Source organism: Brassica oleracea, chromosome C2 (genome assembly GCF_000695525.1).
Source record: "Brassica oleracea var. oleracea cultivar TO1000 chromosome C2, BOL, whole genome shotgun sequence".
In the NCBI taxonomy this organism is placed as follows: Eukaryota; Viridiplantae; Streptophyta; class Magnoliopsida; order Brassicales; family Brassicaceae; genus Brassica; species Brassica oleracea.
Genome location: NC_027749.1, coordinates 750449 through 766755, shown reverse-complemented (window position 1 = coordinate 766755; position 16307 = coordinate 750449). Strand labels below are relative to the sequence as shown.

Here is a 16307-nt window from a genome sequence, read left to right as displayed (position 1 = left end):
CCTTTAAGGACAACTAGCTATACTTGTGAAAACAGAAGCTCGCTTGGGTGATCACCAATATGCGGTTCTGAAGCTTGTCTTTTTCTTTCCGTTTCATTTGATTGCATGTTTGTCTCCTTTGACGACTTGGCTGCAAATTTTTCATTGCTTAATGAACTAGCAGGGTACAGCTACACTTCAGAGAAGAGAGACTATGTGGTGCTGGGAATAGAAAAGGAAAATAATAAAAGGAAGCTGAAAACTTTTGTCTCGTCTTACTAAATAAGCTGATGGAGGAGGAAGAGCTCGGTAAAGCAGCAATACCAAGAGCCAAGGTGAGCTAACCATTATCATCTTCCTCTTCTGGTTCTGTTGTGTTTTCTTTTCGTTCACAGATGCGAATGTTTTTGCCAAAGTGCACACATTTTTTGCATGTTTTCATCATCTCTGGGGTGGGTTCTCAGATCTCGTTTTGTAGCTTCTAGGTTTCAGTTTTAGGGTGCTTGGGACACTTAAAGTTGAGAGCTTTTGTAGTAATTACTTGTCATTTAGTCTTCAAGAGCACTACTTTGGATGTAACTTGTTGTTGTTGTTTCCTTTTGATTGTCACTCTCTTTGATGTTTTACAAGTTTTCAACTGTTTCCTGAATTAAAGCCGTCGTCTTTATTGTTTATAAGTTGGATTCGTTATCTAAATATAAGCTCACAAGCCTTGTCTTTTGTTTCACTGAGGCTACATTGCAGAAAGACGTTGCTCCAGGGAGGGTTGTTGATACCTATGCGGCACAATACGATACTTGTCACAAGTGGAGAGTGATTGATAGCCAGGAGGAGTACGAGGACATCAGGAGTAGAGTGCTGGAGGATCATTTTACCTGCGACAAGAAGAAACAAGTCTCTTGTGAAGACCCTGCTGATCTTGACTATGATTATAAACTCATGTGTATGTTTTAATTTGAACATGGCAGATTAGAGAGAAAGAGACAGGGACAAAATTTCTACAGAAGAAAAATTTAATTAGACTAACATGGGTTCTAAACTTTTCAAATCACAAAATTAATTACCAAATTATTCATTAGAACTCTTAATAGTCTCTAACCAATGGACTTGTTCTTAAACTTGTGAGGATTTAGATATAATAATAATAAATTTAACACTACAATTAAGTAAATAAAATTACCTCGTTTGAGTTTCTTGCTCATCAAACAATTGTTTTGTTTATAAGCCTTTAGTCAAAAACAATTGTTTTGTTTATAAGCCTTTAGTCAAAAACAATTTGTTCTTGCTCAAGGAGGCTTTGACGAAAGATCATACTTCTCCAATTTTCATCACTTGCTAGAGCAGAAGGAAAAATCAGTGGCTCCAAAGGAAATGGTAAGTGTGTTTCCATGGATAATCTGGTTTTTGTGGAAAAACAGAAATGGAGTTGTGTTTGATGGAGTAGCAAAGGAAGCAAACAGGTTGGTTCAAAAAGCCAGAGAAGAAGCTGAATTTTGGTTTATGAACCGTGCCAAGGAGGAAGAGTGGATTAAAGAGGAGAAGTCTCTCGCCCCTGTGAATCAAAAGAGATGGTCGCAACCTCCTTCGGGGTGGCTTAAATGCAACATCGGAGTGGTCTGGGATAAACACAAGAAGATGGGTGGAGCTGCTTGGATATTAAGAAACGAACATGGATCTGTCCTTATGCATAGCAGAAAAGCCTTCTTCAACTCCGCAGATCTTGATGAAGCTCGCCACTTGACGGTTCTCTTGGCAATCGAAAGCATGTCAAGTCATCGGAAAACAAGATCATATTTGCGGTGGAGGACTCCACAACAGTTGAAATGATCACTAGACCGAGAGTGTGGCCATCTTTCAAATATCATATTCATGAGATGATGATCGGATTAGCAAGGATTGAATGGTGGAGGATTGTTGTTGAAGAACGTCCAACTAACAGAGGGGCTTTTCTCATTGCACAAAGCGTGACTAAGGAACTTAGAACTCAATCTTATGTGGCGACAGGTCCTCCTCGGTGGCTGTGGACATTGCTTGACAGTGAGAGACTTTTACCCTCTGTTTGATCTCTTTGGTGGTTTTTTGGTTTGAGAAACAAAACTCAACTTTTGAATATGGTTATTGGCGTTATGCCGTAGAGGTCTAAAAAGAGGCTCGGTTGGAAAATGAGTCTGAAACGGTGGGAGAATCTTGTAGTAACCTTCTCTGTTGATGAATATATTTTAAGAGATGACAAAAAAATAGAATTTTTTTTCTTTTGTTTCTGTTTTTGAATGGGGCCCCTTAAAGTACAGGTCCGGCTCTACTACCCAGAAAAGTTGTATACCTTTGCTGACATTGTGTGTAAGACACTGTTTGAACCTTTTATTAATCTAATAGATGACAAAAAAAAAAAAATTGTTATCCAACGAATCCTTTACAATTAATGCTTCTTTTATCTTATTTTCCAAGTAATTAGCTGTCAACTCACCACTTTAAAGTGTAGCCTTCAATTGTAACTCTCAAGTAATTCTTTGACTAATGCTTTTGGTGTATAAATGCCTAATTAAACGGGGAGGACTTGTGGAGAGCGACAAACCAACAGATGTTCGGAAAGGAGCTATGGAAGCTGTGGACGAGTGTGGTTTGAGAGTCACCGTCGGTGACGTGGCAAGCAGAGCCGGGTTGAAACCGAAGCTCAGAAAGCGGTTCAAGCTACTGATGGGTTTCTCGAGGTAATGATAAAGTTTTGATCTTTTGTGCTTAAAACTTGAATTGGCCATTAATAAAGTATTGATCTTTAGGTATCGGATGAAGGTGATGTGCTTTATGTTTTCCCAAGGGACTATCGATCTAAGTTGGCTACCAAGTCGTTACGGATACAGATTGAACCCTTTCTTGACAAGGCTAAGGTATTGTCTGATTTGTTGAAATTGAATGTTACTTATCATCATCCGATGTCTCTGTTATGTTGCTGGCAGGGTGCTGACCTGACTCGTGTTTCCTTTGGAACGGCGCTTATTACTTTCATTATACTCTTATGTACGTGTCAAGATACGAGAGGGTTACTAGTGATACTTTCCTTGTCTGAAATTTACATAAATAATTATACATTAAAATAGTAATATTATTTTCTTTTTTCCCACTGGAAATACTATTCAAATCATCATTATTATTATTTTATTTTATTTTTTTGTTCAAACTGAAATTTCATTTAGAATAACTCAAACATTGTTAAAAGCCCAAAGGGCCTGCTTAGCAATAGAATCAGCCTGCACATTGGCTGATCTTGGAATGAAGCTAAATCATCATTATTTTTATTGTCTGAAATCTACATAAATAATTACAGAAATACTACTTTCTTTTTTTTCCACCAGAAATACTTTCATTCAAATTATCATCAACTTCGAACCAATACATTGTTAAAAAAAAAATTTCCACCATTTCCAAATAATTTGAATACCTTTCAGATTCAGAGCCTTGTGATGGTTTAAAATTTAAATATATGTGTTTATTTTGAAGCTCATAGATCATGTTTAAAAAAATTAAATCAAATGTTAGAACAACGGTCTGAATTACATTTTAAGCTATTAGTTATTGACTTACCTTTTAAGGTATTAGTTACTTTATATCACACAGGCAAAAAAAATTTCCCACCATTTCCAAATAACTTGAATACCTTTCAGATTCAGAGCCTTGTGATGGTTTAAATATATGTGTTTATTTTGAAGCTCATAGATCATGTTTAAAAAAACTAAATCAAATGTTAGAAGAACGGTCTGAATTAGATTTTAAGCTATTAGTTATTGACTTACCTTTTAAGGTATTAGTTACTTTATCTCACACAGGCAAAAACTTTGATTGATTGACGTGTCGTTCAATACCAGCCCCCCCCTAACTTTTCATATATCCTCGTACTCTTTTGGATTTGGTGAGTTTTAGATGTGTTTAATATATATATATATACACCCTGGGAAATACATAACATAATCTAAAAAGAACTACACTTACACATACATCTAGGCTAAGTGAATTCAAAGAACTGGGATTTATGTTTCGATAAAAAAGGATTTATGCATAATACTATAACATTGCATTGTTAATGTTTTGTGGATGCGTTCCCTTTTCCGTGTCAAAACTTGGAAGTTTCGTACCGGTTCCGGTATATAATATTCCAATCTAAAAACCCAACCGCTAAAACCAGCTTGTGATAAACTAGGAATTCTGAATATGTGACCAAGCAAGTTTTGATTTAAGTACTAGAAAGCCGAAGACCTGTTCGCTTGAAGTTAAAGATGATGATAGTTATGATTCTTATGAATCATTATAAAACAACAAAAAGAGGAAAATATTATATTGTTTAAAGCTAATCTTCAAAATATTACAGTTCATGCAGGTCACAGCACATGGGAGAGTACTAGTATTTCGATCATTTAAGCCAAGTGAAGTATGTCACCAAGGAAAGAAAGAGTTCCTCTCTTAAATCTTACCTTATTTTAACCAAGTAAAGTATGAATTCATGTACCACAACCTGTTTAATTCATCATCCAAGATTTATGTGGACCAAACTGGAATAAGACAATAGTTAAGGTTTGGTGTAATGGCCTACTGGGCAATGGCAGCTGTGAGAGTCAGTGTGTGCCTTCACTCTTTTGTTTTCAAAGTTACTGTAAACATCCACATGGTTAAAACTAATTTGTACAGTGCATACCTTGAATAATGTAGCTCTCATCAACTGGTTCAAAATACATTGATTAGAGATCGATCTTATTTTGTGTATTCTTGACCACGATCGAATAAGCACTCTGTTTGGCTAATAAGACTCAGTTACACGAGAAATATTGTAAGAATTTATTCTATTAATTTAAGGTTTTATTTTTTTATCTACGGTTAACAAGTCATAATAGGACCATATAACTAAATAATATGAAATATTAAATTATTTACATTAATTTGTCAAATATATAACATCTCTATGAAATCGTAACAGTCAATAAAGATATTAATAAAAAATCAATTTTAACTATTATTTGAATTTTATTTTTAATTAAAACAAAAACTGTTGAAAAAATATCTAACATAATCATACAAACAATTTAAATATTTTTATTAAATAGTATATTAATTAGTTTTGTAGTTAATAATATAATATCATTAGAAGTTTATGTTGCACTAAATTTTATTATAAACCAAAAATAATATGCTATTTTAAAAATTATTTAATTATATTCTATACTATATTAAAAATATAAATATTATATGAATTAAATGTGACAAAATTTTATTTAATTGGCAAACTAATTAACCCTTTTTAAATGCCTCCATTTAAATAAATTATCATTCACCATTAATATTTTTTATACAAAAAATAAAAAATTGAACATATTTTTATATCTACATCTTTATCTTCAAAAACATATTTTTAAAAATAATCTCTATTTGATTATTTAATTTACTGTAACAAACTCGAAAACATAATAAAAATTAATAAAAAATGGATACAATAAATTACTATATATTTGTAAACCTATTATAATAAAGTTGTATTTTAGCACTTCTTATGATGCCACCACATCACTCCCATGTTTAAAATTAGACACTTGTCCATTTTACTATCCTCATCCTTTCTATTTGGGTTCTCATCACTCTTTTTTATTTGTGTGTTTATGGGTATTTTCTGACCCGTTTTTGTTTAGGGATTTTTCTATTCCCCGACACCAAACAATCACCGTTGTTCTTCTTTTGTTCTTCGTCTCACGCCGGCCATGTCTTCTCGAGTTTTCTATCTTTGCTTTTTGTTGGGCTACTCATAGACATTTTATTACAAAAAAATCCCAACCACAGATTTTTAAGGAAACATTTACACTCTAAGACATTTTTCTTATCTTTAATTACACCATATGACACTTTCTTATACAGACACACTTTACCTAACAGCTTGTGTCTGATCTAGTTTCTTTCTTAACTAACATTATCCTCTTTTCGTTACAGGCCAAGTACACAGCTTCTTCCCATTGGCTATTATGGCGGGATTTTACCCTAGCCGTCGATCTCCTATATATGGCAACGGCTGAGATTTATTTTTTGCAGATCTAGATATAAAGAAACGAAAAACTTGCATCAATTAATAAAGTCACGTGAATTGTTATAAGCCATTGATTTAATTACATATTGGATGGTCAAGATTTGTTCACTCTCTTTTTCCTCTGTGAATCTCAGCCGCCGTTAAAGCCATCCGAGCACTCGTCAAAATTTTATGTCGCGAATACGATTGAGTCACGAGCGCACGAGCTCGAATGCGGGTAACCCTAACCATGGTGAGCTTCTTTACTCAAGCCGTTGTACTTGTTGTCACCGTCAAGCTCCGGTCACAGAGAAGCTTTTCGTGCTGTTATGTACCTATTTTCCTTCTTCATCTTGTTTCATTTTACCACCGACAAACGCATCTAACAAATCAACATGAAATCAAGAGCAATAAGACCAAGTCAAATGATTTGAGATTGTCATTCATTTTTTTCCTACCAATGAGCTAAGACCCCCCATATTTTCTGCAAAATTCGTAACCTTAAGGGACTAGGGAAGAAGATGACATAATTACGATAATGCCATTATTGAATTAATTATTAAAATATAGCGTACATATAGACATGTGTACATTCTAAGTGCCATGTAGATGTTTGTGAAAACCATTAAAATCATCAATATATTATGTACACTACTTTATTTAGACTCTTTTAGTTGATATTAGATGATATTGGCCCTTAAAATATTCAAATTTGCAATTATACGTTAAAATCAAATAAATGTACCGATGAACTGGTGTACATGTGGAAAATGAAATACATGTGTACACTTTAATAATATAGACCTTACAAATACTTAAATTTGCAAATGTATAAAAATTATACGGTGTATATAGAAATCATTGTATAACTGAACTTGTGTACATGTGAACTTTTTAGTTTTTGATTAAAGAGAGATCTTACAATTTTTCTACATTAGTCATTACTTTGTACAATTTTAGCTTATATGTACACTACAAAAATACATATCAATGCGAAATTTTTTACTTAGAATCAACAATCATCTTGATACTTTACATTATATGCCCAAAGCATCTAAAAATATTCATCCTTAAACACCAACAAACATGTCAAAAATAATCCACTTATGTACACGCCCTAAATTGTACAGGCGGTGTTGTACACATGTACACATGTACACATTTGCTTGTACACATGCACACATGCACACACTTGTTTGTACACATTTATATAGACTCACATGCATCACCGCCTCTTCACTTATGTGTTTCTGAATTTATGCTCAGCCTTCAGAAGCTCAAACATGTTGGCAACTTTATGATCAAAAAATTCACTGTCAAATTCCCCCCAACCATCCTCCTTGTCCTCCCTACACTCTACCATATGTTACACAGTCAGCAGCAAACATAGAAACACGGCAAACCAATGCAAAATCAATACACACTTCAACCGCAAATCATATAAGCATTATACAAAGTACACATGTACACATATGTTCTTTGTTGTACACATGTACATCGCATGTAAGTTGTACAACTTTAAACGTTCATGCATGTGTACAAATAGTTACCTGAGGATCACGCTCAGCCTCTTACACCTCCGCCAAAACCAACCATAGGTTGCACAGTCAGCAGCAAACATTGAAACACGGCAAACCAAAGTAAAATCAATACACACCTCAACCGCAAACCATATAAGCATAGTATGCAAAGTACACATGTACACATATGTTCTTGTTATACACATGTACATCACATGTTACGTGTACAACCTTAAACGTTTGTACAAGTGGATCATGCTCAGCCTCTTGCACTTCCGCCAAAACCAACCTTGTGTGTTGTGGGAGCTTCTCATTGACATAACTCAGCTGCTTCAGCTCGTCGTCCCCCCCTAAACGCCTAAGCCAGGCCGGTATAGCTTCAAATGTCCACAACTGAAGCTCATCGTCTCCATCTCTTCACTACATTCAAGCACAAATCCCAAAACTGAAACCCTTTGCTGCATCCCAAACCTCGAAACCAAAAATCCCAAAACCCGGAATTCACAAAACACATCAACGATCTTAGATAACTCCCAAATTGGAGTCCTTTCGCGGACCAAACCTTAATCTGAAACTTAAACCCGAACGCATTCGAAACGAAAAAAGATTTAACCTTTGTCTTTCCCCATTTATGTCCGCTTATTTCTCGCCTTCCCTGGAACGATTGAACGCATTAGACTGTGTTAATCGCTTTGCAGTTAAGAACAAAATGAACCTTCAATCTAGCAAAAACATGAACTCACCACCGTCTGTGTCTTTGCCACACCGCTTACGCTTGATCGTCATAGCCTTTTGTTCTCCGTCGATGTACACCGCCGTCTCTTCTCCGTCGCTCGTCGCCGGAAAGTAAAATTAGGTTTACAGATTTGGGAAAGTTGAAACAAAATATTACAGTTTTGCCTTTTTACCGGCCCAATCTCAGAAAATTAACCAAATTAAAATACGCTCCAGGGTTCCACCAATCAATTTCCATCGGTTTTGAATTTTAAACTCACGAACTAGAATAACCCGAAACAAATGATCTTTTACAAATATGCCCACACCTGGTTTGCTTTATTGAAGGACAAAGAAGACTTTCACCAACATAAAGTGTCCTAGTAGCAACAACTGCTCTTCCTTGTAATAAAAACTCAACAAGTGCCTATATATGTTATAAACTCATTTTTAAGTCTCTTCTTTCTTTACCTCTGTGCTCAAGCCGAAAAAGACACACTGCGCTTCATTTTTTTTGTTCTTTAGACAATCGACGGCCAGTAACACCTTTCCTTTACATTAAATAGTTGTAATGATCTCAATAATAATCATTAAACCAGTTTCTCGACTCCCTCGCATTGATTTCTCATACACCATTTCATGGTAACATATGAAACTTTAGAACTATAAATACGGACGGAGGAAGGACATGATAGTCATCTCTTCCAACAAAACATTCCATACTTTCCCTTTGAAGCTTATCTATCACTAAATCTGACGTTGAGAGGCTTGGAGTAGAGATCAACCAAAGAAACCATGCCATCTCTGCACGTGATGCCATTAAAGGTACACAAGTTCTTTGCTGGCACACCAATCTGGGGTTGATTCTTAAATCTTATAAGCTGATGTATTTCCATGTACACAAACTGAGATGGTGATGCTTGAAGCGAAAGAGAGAAGATAGATAAGAAGGAGAGAGTTGTTACAAATCGAGATTTTAAAAAAGTTTACTGGCTCGCTCTGTTTTTGAGCGAAGGGTGTGGAAGTAAAAAAGTATGAGCGGAAAATCTAGATTTTAGATCGGCCATTAGACTGGAAGTGGAAATTCAAGAAGGATATTGATAAAGCAAAGGACACAGAAAATAAAGTCAAAGGACACAGACAACTACGCACTCACGTTCCATGTTACCTCTTCTGATTTTTTTGTTATATTATCAAAAACTTTTAACGTCAATATTAGTAACATATACAAACAAATAATGTTTTTTGAGAAAAAAAACAAATAATGTTTTTTGAGAAAACAAACAAATAATGTTCCTTAATTATCGTATGTATTAATACAAACAAAAGTTAAATGCCAGAACGGACATAATCAATTAATAAAATAATAGTATAAGAAAATCTTTAATTTCAAGGGAACCTTTTTTTAATGGAATGTTAAAAATGAGATAATTGTTACTACAAGATAGGTGTCTAATAGGTGAGTTTTTTTTACAGCAATAACTAAACTACGATAAAAACCCTACCGGCTTGGAAAATCAAGTCGGTGGACTGGAATCAACATATAAAACAGCCGAAGGGGAACTCCGAGCACCTTGTGCAAGCTTTCCCACCATATGTGTAGCAAAGGCTGGCCATTCGTCTGGTGAGGAGGAGACCATCTTCACCATTTGAGAGCAGTTTGTTGCAAAAACTACATCTGAATACTCAAGGGTCTTCATGCACTGCATAGCCCATATCAAAGCTTCACATTCGGCATGTAGAGCTGATAAACTTCTTCGGAGATTCATCGCCCCCATCATCTTCTCTTCTGATCCTACTTTCCTGCATAACCATCCCTGTCCCGAGAATTTGTCATTCTCTTTCCATACACCATCTATAAATTAGACTCTTGAGTGTCCCGATGCTTTCCAATCAAAGGTTTGTGGACCCGAAACTTATCTTTCTGGGATTGTACTCTGAGCCACCTTCTATACCTCGCTCTCCAGTTATGCAAATCTAAGTATTTCCTGATGATTTCTATTCCTATTATTGAAGACTTTATTATTTTTATTTTTCCAAGCGTACCATAGAATCCATGGAAAGTTACTAAAATTATGTTCTTTTGGCAATCTCCAGAAAAGATAATCCACATTGATAAATATGTGAGATTAAGAGATGTGAGTAAGTCTTCCACAAGATATATACTATTAACCATTTTTTTAATTTTGTTTTTTCTTTGTCACCAACATCTCATTTTTAGTTTTGTCCAATTATTTCTAAATATTACACCTCAATCATCTATGTTTACAAATATCTATTATAGGGCTACACTACCACATTTACAAATACATGTTATGTCTATTGTATCCAACTTCACCGCCTTCGACAGTACGTCTTCCAGTATAAATATAGAGCTAAAGAGACTTTACACCATAATATTTCCTTTTCGACATTCTCTTTAGGTTCTAATCTTTCTCCGAAACACCGGCTTTAACAAATGACCAATTCCCAGCTTCTAGAAGACTTCAGGGGTTAAGGCTGCTGAAGTTAGTCAAAATTCATTTTTAATACATTAGGAATTCTGTAGATTAATACTCAATAAATTAATATAAATTTTCGGTCCCAATTTGGACCGATTCAAAGACATAAATCGATAAAATAATAAAATAATATTTTTTAAGAAAATTTTATGTAAATATATGACCCCCTTTAAATCGTAATTAATAATTTACGTATATATTACATTTTATATAACTACAAACAAACAATTGTATTGTTTGCTTTGTAATAGAATTATCTCTATATTTTATTAACACTTCAATATATTTCACTAATATTTAGTAAAGTTATATCTAAATCATATTTAAATTTTATAAAACATGTTTTCTATACACCAAATAATATAATAAAAATAATATAAAGTAATATAATAAAAATAATATGAAAGTCAAATTTAAAAAAATTAACTAATATATATATAGTAAAATCAATTATTTTCTCTTTTATAAAAATATATTCTAAAATAATAAAATCCAGAAAATAAAACTTTTTATAAATTAATAAATATCATTATCCCACCATTAATAATTTATAGAGTTTTTACTATATATGATGAAGACTAGAGAAAGAAGATGAAAGAAAACATAAATCATTCTTCAACTCGACATAAGCGATTTTGCTGCTTCTCACCAACAATCATATGCTATGCTATCAATATAAGCTTCATTGACATAATTTAAGGTCAAGCAAACATCAGCGGGGAAATGCAAAATTGTGATCGTCCAGAATCCATGTCACCACACAACTGTTGAGAACTCGAGCTCCAAGTCATCCATTTCCAAAATGCGATCAACGTCCAAAGATCGGGTATCTAAAATGCAAGTTTTGTGTAACACATATTTTCAGTGGTGGTCCCTGCAATGTGTTAATGATTTTCATGTTGTAAAGAAGGTCACCGAAATATGTCATGGTCATTTGAGAAATATCTCCGCCCACAAACATACACTATGTCTAATCAAGTATGCACATATGACAAAAAAGTATAAAACAGCTTAGATTTACAAAATGGTTTACACTAATGTTTTAGCTACTGTTATGAGTCCTTATTGTTAACGATTTGTTTCTAATATAAACAGCCATATTATTATTACCTCTAGAATCATTTATAAGTTTTTAGGAACTAAAATATTGGAAACATCTATGTTAGAAAGTGATTCTTAAAAATATTACAAGTTGCACGCAGATCATAAATGGCTTTATCAAATTTGAGTTTCATATATTTTGCATGGATTTATTAGAGGTAGAAAACTTCTGAATGAAAAAGAAAGCAACATGTGAGACAACAACAAAATAATAATCCTATCAACTTACAACTACAAGGAATTCAAAAACCACATTTGAAACTTACAAACATTATCAACGAGACAACGACCATTAGTTGTATGTGGGGGTAATCAAAAATCATACAAACAAAAAAAAATATTCAGTTTAGTCTTAGTTCTGATACGCAAGGTCAAAAAATGATTTAATTATTTTTTTGTCCCAACAATACAAGCCAACCAAAGATATTTTGAGACCGAGAAAACTAATAGAAGGCATGCTATATATATATGACGTAGATTTACACAAAAACATCTTAAAGGAGGAAAATTTTCTCATATTTGATACTTTTTCTAAACACAACTTAGAAGTTGCTAAAAAACTCTTCGCTGAAAATAACAATTATCCGTAAGCATACAAAAACAATAACTTAGAAGTTGCAAAAAAAACTTCCATATTGTAATATAAAATTTGAACATTATAGACCAACTTAATATAGTTTTTAACACAAGAAAATTGAATTACATTTAAAATACAATAAAATACAACACATAAATAACTGAAACAACATCTCGTCCGTAGCGCGGGCAAACCACTAGTGTAATGTAATAATAAACCTAAGCAATAAGATTAAAAAGTTAAAAATCTATACCACTAAAATGTATATTACATATAAAAAGTTTACAAAATACCAAAATTATACATTTATAAAATGAAAAAATATCCGCGTGCGGGCTAAACTCTAGTATTTATTTATTTTATAGTCGTGCATGACATGAAAATCAGCTTAGCAACCTATAAAATTTGGTTTTATTCGGTGTAGTAAGACACTGGAAAAGCGAACTTAGATTACATAGGAGACTCAAAGAATAAAACAAAGAGGTATGTTATAAAGCTTTTTAAAAGTGTTTTATGTTATAACGCTCTCTGAGTTACATTGTGTGGTTCATTGACAGTGACATCAAACGTTGTTGTGTAAAGTGACAGCTTTTTATCAGACTCACTGTGATCTTTTGATGTTTCCAGCAAGTGTCTCATGTCTCCCCTCTTTTTGGGGTTCGTGATAGTCCTCTTGTCTTATCAAGAGCGAGAGCAGGCAACCAGAATGAATTTCAGCCACAAACACTACTCCTCAACCCATACTTTATTACGTGTTTTTTTTTTTTTTTGTAAATTCACATATTTGAAAATAGAGATATAATTGATAGTACCAATATATCAAATATGTAAGAAACAGTTAACCAAAATAGATAAATGGGAATCTATATATTCCAAACCGATATATATTGTGAAGTCATATCGATCACTGGAAAAAAAACGTAATTGTCCACTTACTACAAACATATATCCCGAAAATACCCTTACTGAAACTCGAAGCCAGACGCACATTTCAAAAAAAAAAACGCGAGTTATTATTAGTATTTTCTTGGTTTTAATGCTAACCTGGTTTATCTTATTCTCCACACAAAAGCGAGTTATTATTTCCCTTACTGAAACTCGAAGCCAGACGCACATTTTAAAAAACGCGAGTTATTCTTATTATTTTCTTGGTTTTAATGCTAACCTCGTTTATCTTATTCTCCACACAAACCTCTCATCTTGTCTTCTCAATGGCGATGAAATCTCTGTCTGTCCTCTGTTCGTAGGCTTATCTCCACTCCACCAAGCTTTGTTCTTTTTTTTCCCTATAAAAACCGTTTCTTCATCGATTTCGTTGGATTGTTCTGTAAGTCCGAGAGAACCAGACGCAGACTTCGTGGAGACTCTTCCTCTTCTACCTCACGCGCTTCTCCGCGTCTCGCCTATCATCTGTTCGTGCCGGTAACCGACCTCGAAAGCTGTAATGGCGTTTCTGGAAAAGATCTCGTTTCTACGTCCAACTTAAAACCTCAGGTCTGTTCACTGAAATCTTATCCAGAACACCTAACGTGAAAAGTTACGCCTTTTTAGTTTTTATTTTGAGCTTTGTGGTTATGGTTGTTGTTAACGCAGGCGGAGAAACATAAACCTGAGACAAAACCCTAGAAAAAGAACATACAATCTCTGGGAGCAAACCCTAGCCGCCATACAATCTCTGGGAGCAAACCCTAGCCGCCGTGAAGAAGAAAGAAATGGGTAAAGGTAAACAGCTCGCCGGAGCTGGATTGTATTCCGGCCGAAGTGTATCCGCCACCGGTGTATCTCTCGGACTTGAAAAGTGCTTCACTACCGGTAAAAAAAACTTTTTTTTTCTCGGACTCTTAGTTTTCAAAATTAAAACTCTGAAAGTCTGAGAACTAGATGGTTTCATACTTACACCAGAGGCAGAAGCAGAGCAAAGAAATAGCCTTACTTTCGATGAGCAGACTATTATCACTGGTCATCAGTACCAGTCATGGCTCCAGGATGCTTCCGACATTCTGACGAGGGAAAAGAAGAGAAAGGTACAAATTAGTGAACATGCATTATCCTACATTAAGTAATGGATGCTCATGTTGGCATAACATCTAATTTTTCTTTCTTGGCTCAGGGACTCCTTAGACCCAGCATGTACGTTAAACGTCTGAAGCTCCCACCTACACAACTCTTTGAAGAGCATGTGGACGGTTCTTACCCATCTGGTCTCTCTCTCTCCCCCTCTTTCCATCATTGTTGCTCTATTGCTTTCTTTCTCCTTGTTGAAACCAATCTGACATTGGGTAATGCTGATGCAGAAACAACTCCACGCCCTGATTTCCGCTGCATACATCACCGCAGTGCCACAAGCTCCCAAAATGCTGGGAGACTTGGGGACACTCTTGCTGGTAAAGGTTTGATGTCTGGAACTCGAGCAAGTGGTGAAAACAATAACCGCCAGGCTGCTGGTATCATCGTGCCATGCAATTCTGGTTAAGAGCTTTTATGTCTTTTTCATTCAGATAAATATCTTGGTCTTGTGGCATTATTCATTTTTTTTCCATTGAAATTCCAGGAGATGGCGAGAGAGTGCTAGTTGAGCCTTATGATAGTGGGGATCATGGCAGTGGTAGTGGCACGTTTAACATTCCTAGCTCCAGCTCTAGTTCTAATAAGCTTTTGTCTCTTGAACAAGGGCAATGGACTCAGTTTAGAAAACGGAGAGTTGGTGGCTTAAACAAAGCTGCCTATCTTTCTGGCAAGATGAATTTACAACCGGGAGAGGTAGACGTCTTCATAGATTTGCAATCGACTACAATAGACGCTGCCGGTGCTAGCAATTTGAGAGCCAACATAGATGCTGATCTTGAGAAGGATCATTACAAATGCCGTAACTTGACTGTGTATGTACTCCAATCAATGTCTAAAACAATGGAGGACTGTTTCTATTCAGAAGGAAATGGAGAGATAACTGTCAAACGCTTTTACACAAGAAAGGCGATCTGTAGGGAGTGTCAACCTCTTCAAGGTTAGTACACGGTACATATTTTTTCTAGTTTAAGTTACTGATTTTGAAGAAAAACAATTACTGATTATTATTTGTATGAAAACAGCAAGGCATGTAAAAATGCCATTATTGGAGTCTGAGATGTCCGTTGATTTTGGCCGGTATTCTTATGCCCTTTGTGACAAAAATCTACTACAGACTAATCCAATCATGGTAATTAGTAATGATGATGAGAATATTGGTAGCCTGGCTAATGATTTACAACGCCTATATGAAGTCAACATCATAAGACGCCTACCTTTTGGAATGGCTAACAAGCCAACACATCGAAACCTAACTGCAGGTAAAATTTAGTAACTTTATGATTATATCTTCATAATATACTTTTTTAATGTTTCTTTTTCTGATAATTAGATGAGCTTTCCCGCAAAGAAGCTAAGCGTTTGAGAAGGCTGGCGGGGCAAGCCGGGCAGCGCGGACAGCGCGGGCAAGCCGGGCAGCGCGGACAGCGCGGGCAAGCCGGACAGCGCGGGCAAGCCGGGCAGCGCGGGCAAGCCGGGCAGCGCGGGCAAGCCGGGCAGCGCGGACAGCGCGGGCAGGCTCGGGGATACCGCTGAATATGAATCCTCAAGACTTGGACGTTACAGCAGCATCCTTCTCATTTCTTTCCTGGTCTTGATTATGAAACGATATTCTGAATTGATATTGAAACAGACCCTATCTATCATCTGAAAATAGCAAACTTTTTCGTCACCAATATGGTATGGAATACATAAGCAATTAAGCTGCACCATTCCTTTTGTATTCTCTCCAAAGTGTCCACCTGATTTGAAAAACTTGAAACATAAGTGAAAAGTAAACTTGGAGGAACATAAAGTAGCACGTCAACACA

The 16307-nt window shown here is 35.2% G+C and overlaps 2 protein-coding genes and 1 long non-coding RNA gene across 3 annotated transcripts; all 3 read left to right on the top strand.

The window, feature by feature from the left end:
* Positions 1–10: 10 nt before the first annotated feature.
* Positions 11–1806, top strand: LOC106323124. Its single transcript, XM_013761290.1, has 3 exons — positions 11–314; positions 724–922; positions 1238–1806. Exons 1-3 carry the CDS (start codon positions 270–272, stop codon positions 1804–1806), a joined length of 813 nt encoding a protein of 270 aa, XP_013616744.1. The 5' UTR covers positions 11–269.
* A 690-nt stretch (positions 1807–2496) lies between these two features.
* LOC106323123 lies at positions 2497–3018 on the top strand. The gene is made up of 3 exons (XM_013761288.1): positions 2497–2690; positions 2760–2867; positions 2937–3018. The coding sequence occupies exons 1-3, from the start codon at positions 2497–2499 to the stop codon at positions 2947–2949; spliced, it is 315 nt and encodes a 104-aa protein (XP_013616742.1). The 3' UTR covers positions 2950–3018.
* Positions 3019–14356: 11338 nt separating this feature from the next.
* On the top strand, positions 14357–14841 carry LOC106326716. The gene is made up of 3 exons (XR_001267309.1): positions 14357–14456; positions 14543–14633; positions 14727–14841. It is a non-coding gene; the product is annotated as an uncharacterized LOC106326716 (long non-coding RNA).
* The last annotated feature ends 1466 nt before the right edge of the window (positions 14842–16307 follow it).

Coding starts and splice junctions, on each gene's coding strand:
- LOC106323124 (XM_013761290.1), top strand. CDS start 270: ATGGAGGAGGAAGAGCTCGGTAAAGCAGCAATACCAAGAGCCAAG. Junction 315..723: donor CAGCAATACCAAGAGCCAAG/GTGAGCTAACCA, acceptor GCTACATTGCAG/AAAGACGTTGCTCCAGGGAG. Junction 923..1,237: donor CTATGATTATAAACTCATGT/GTATGTTTTAAT, acceptor TTTGTTTATAAG/CCTTTAGTCAAAAACAATTT.
- LOC106323123 (XM_013761288.1), top strand. CDS start 2,497: ATGCTTTTGGTGTATAAATGCCTAATTAAACGGGGAGGACTTGTGGAG. Junction 2,691..2,759: donor CTACTGATGGGTTTCTCGAG/GTAATGATAAAG, acceptor ATTGATCTTTAG/GTATCGGATGAAGGTGATGT.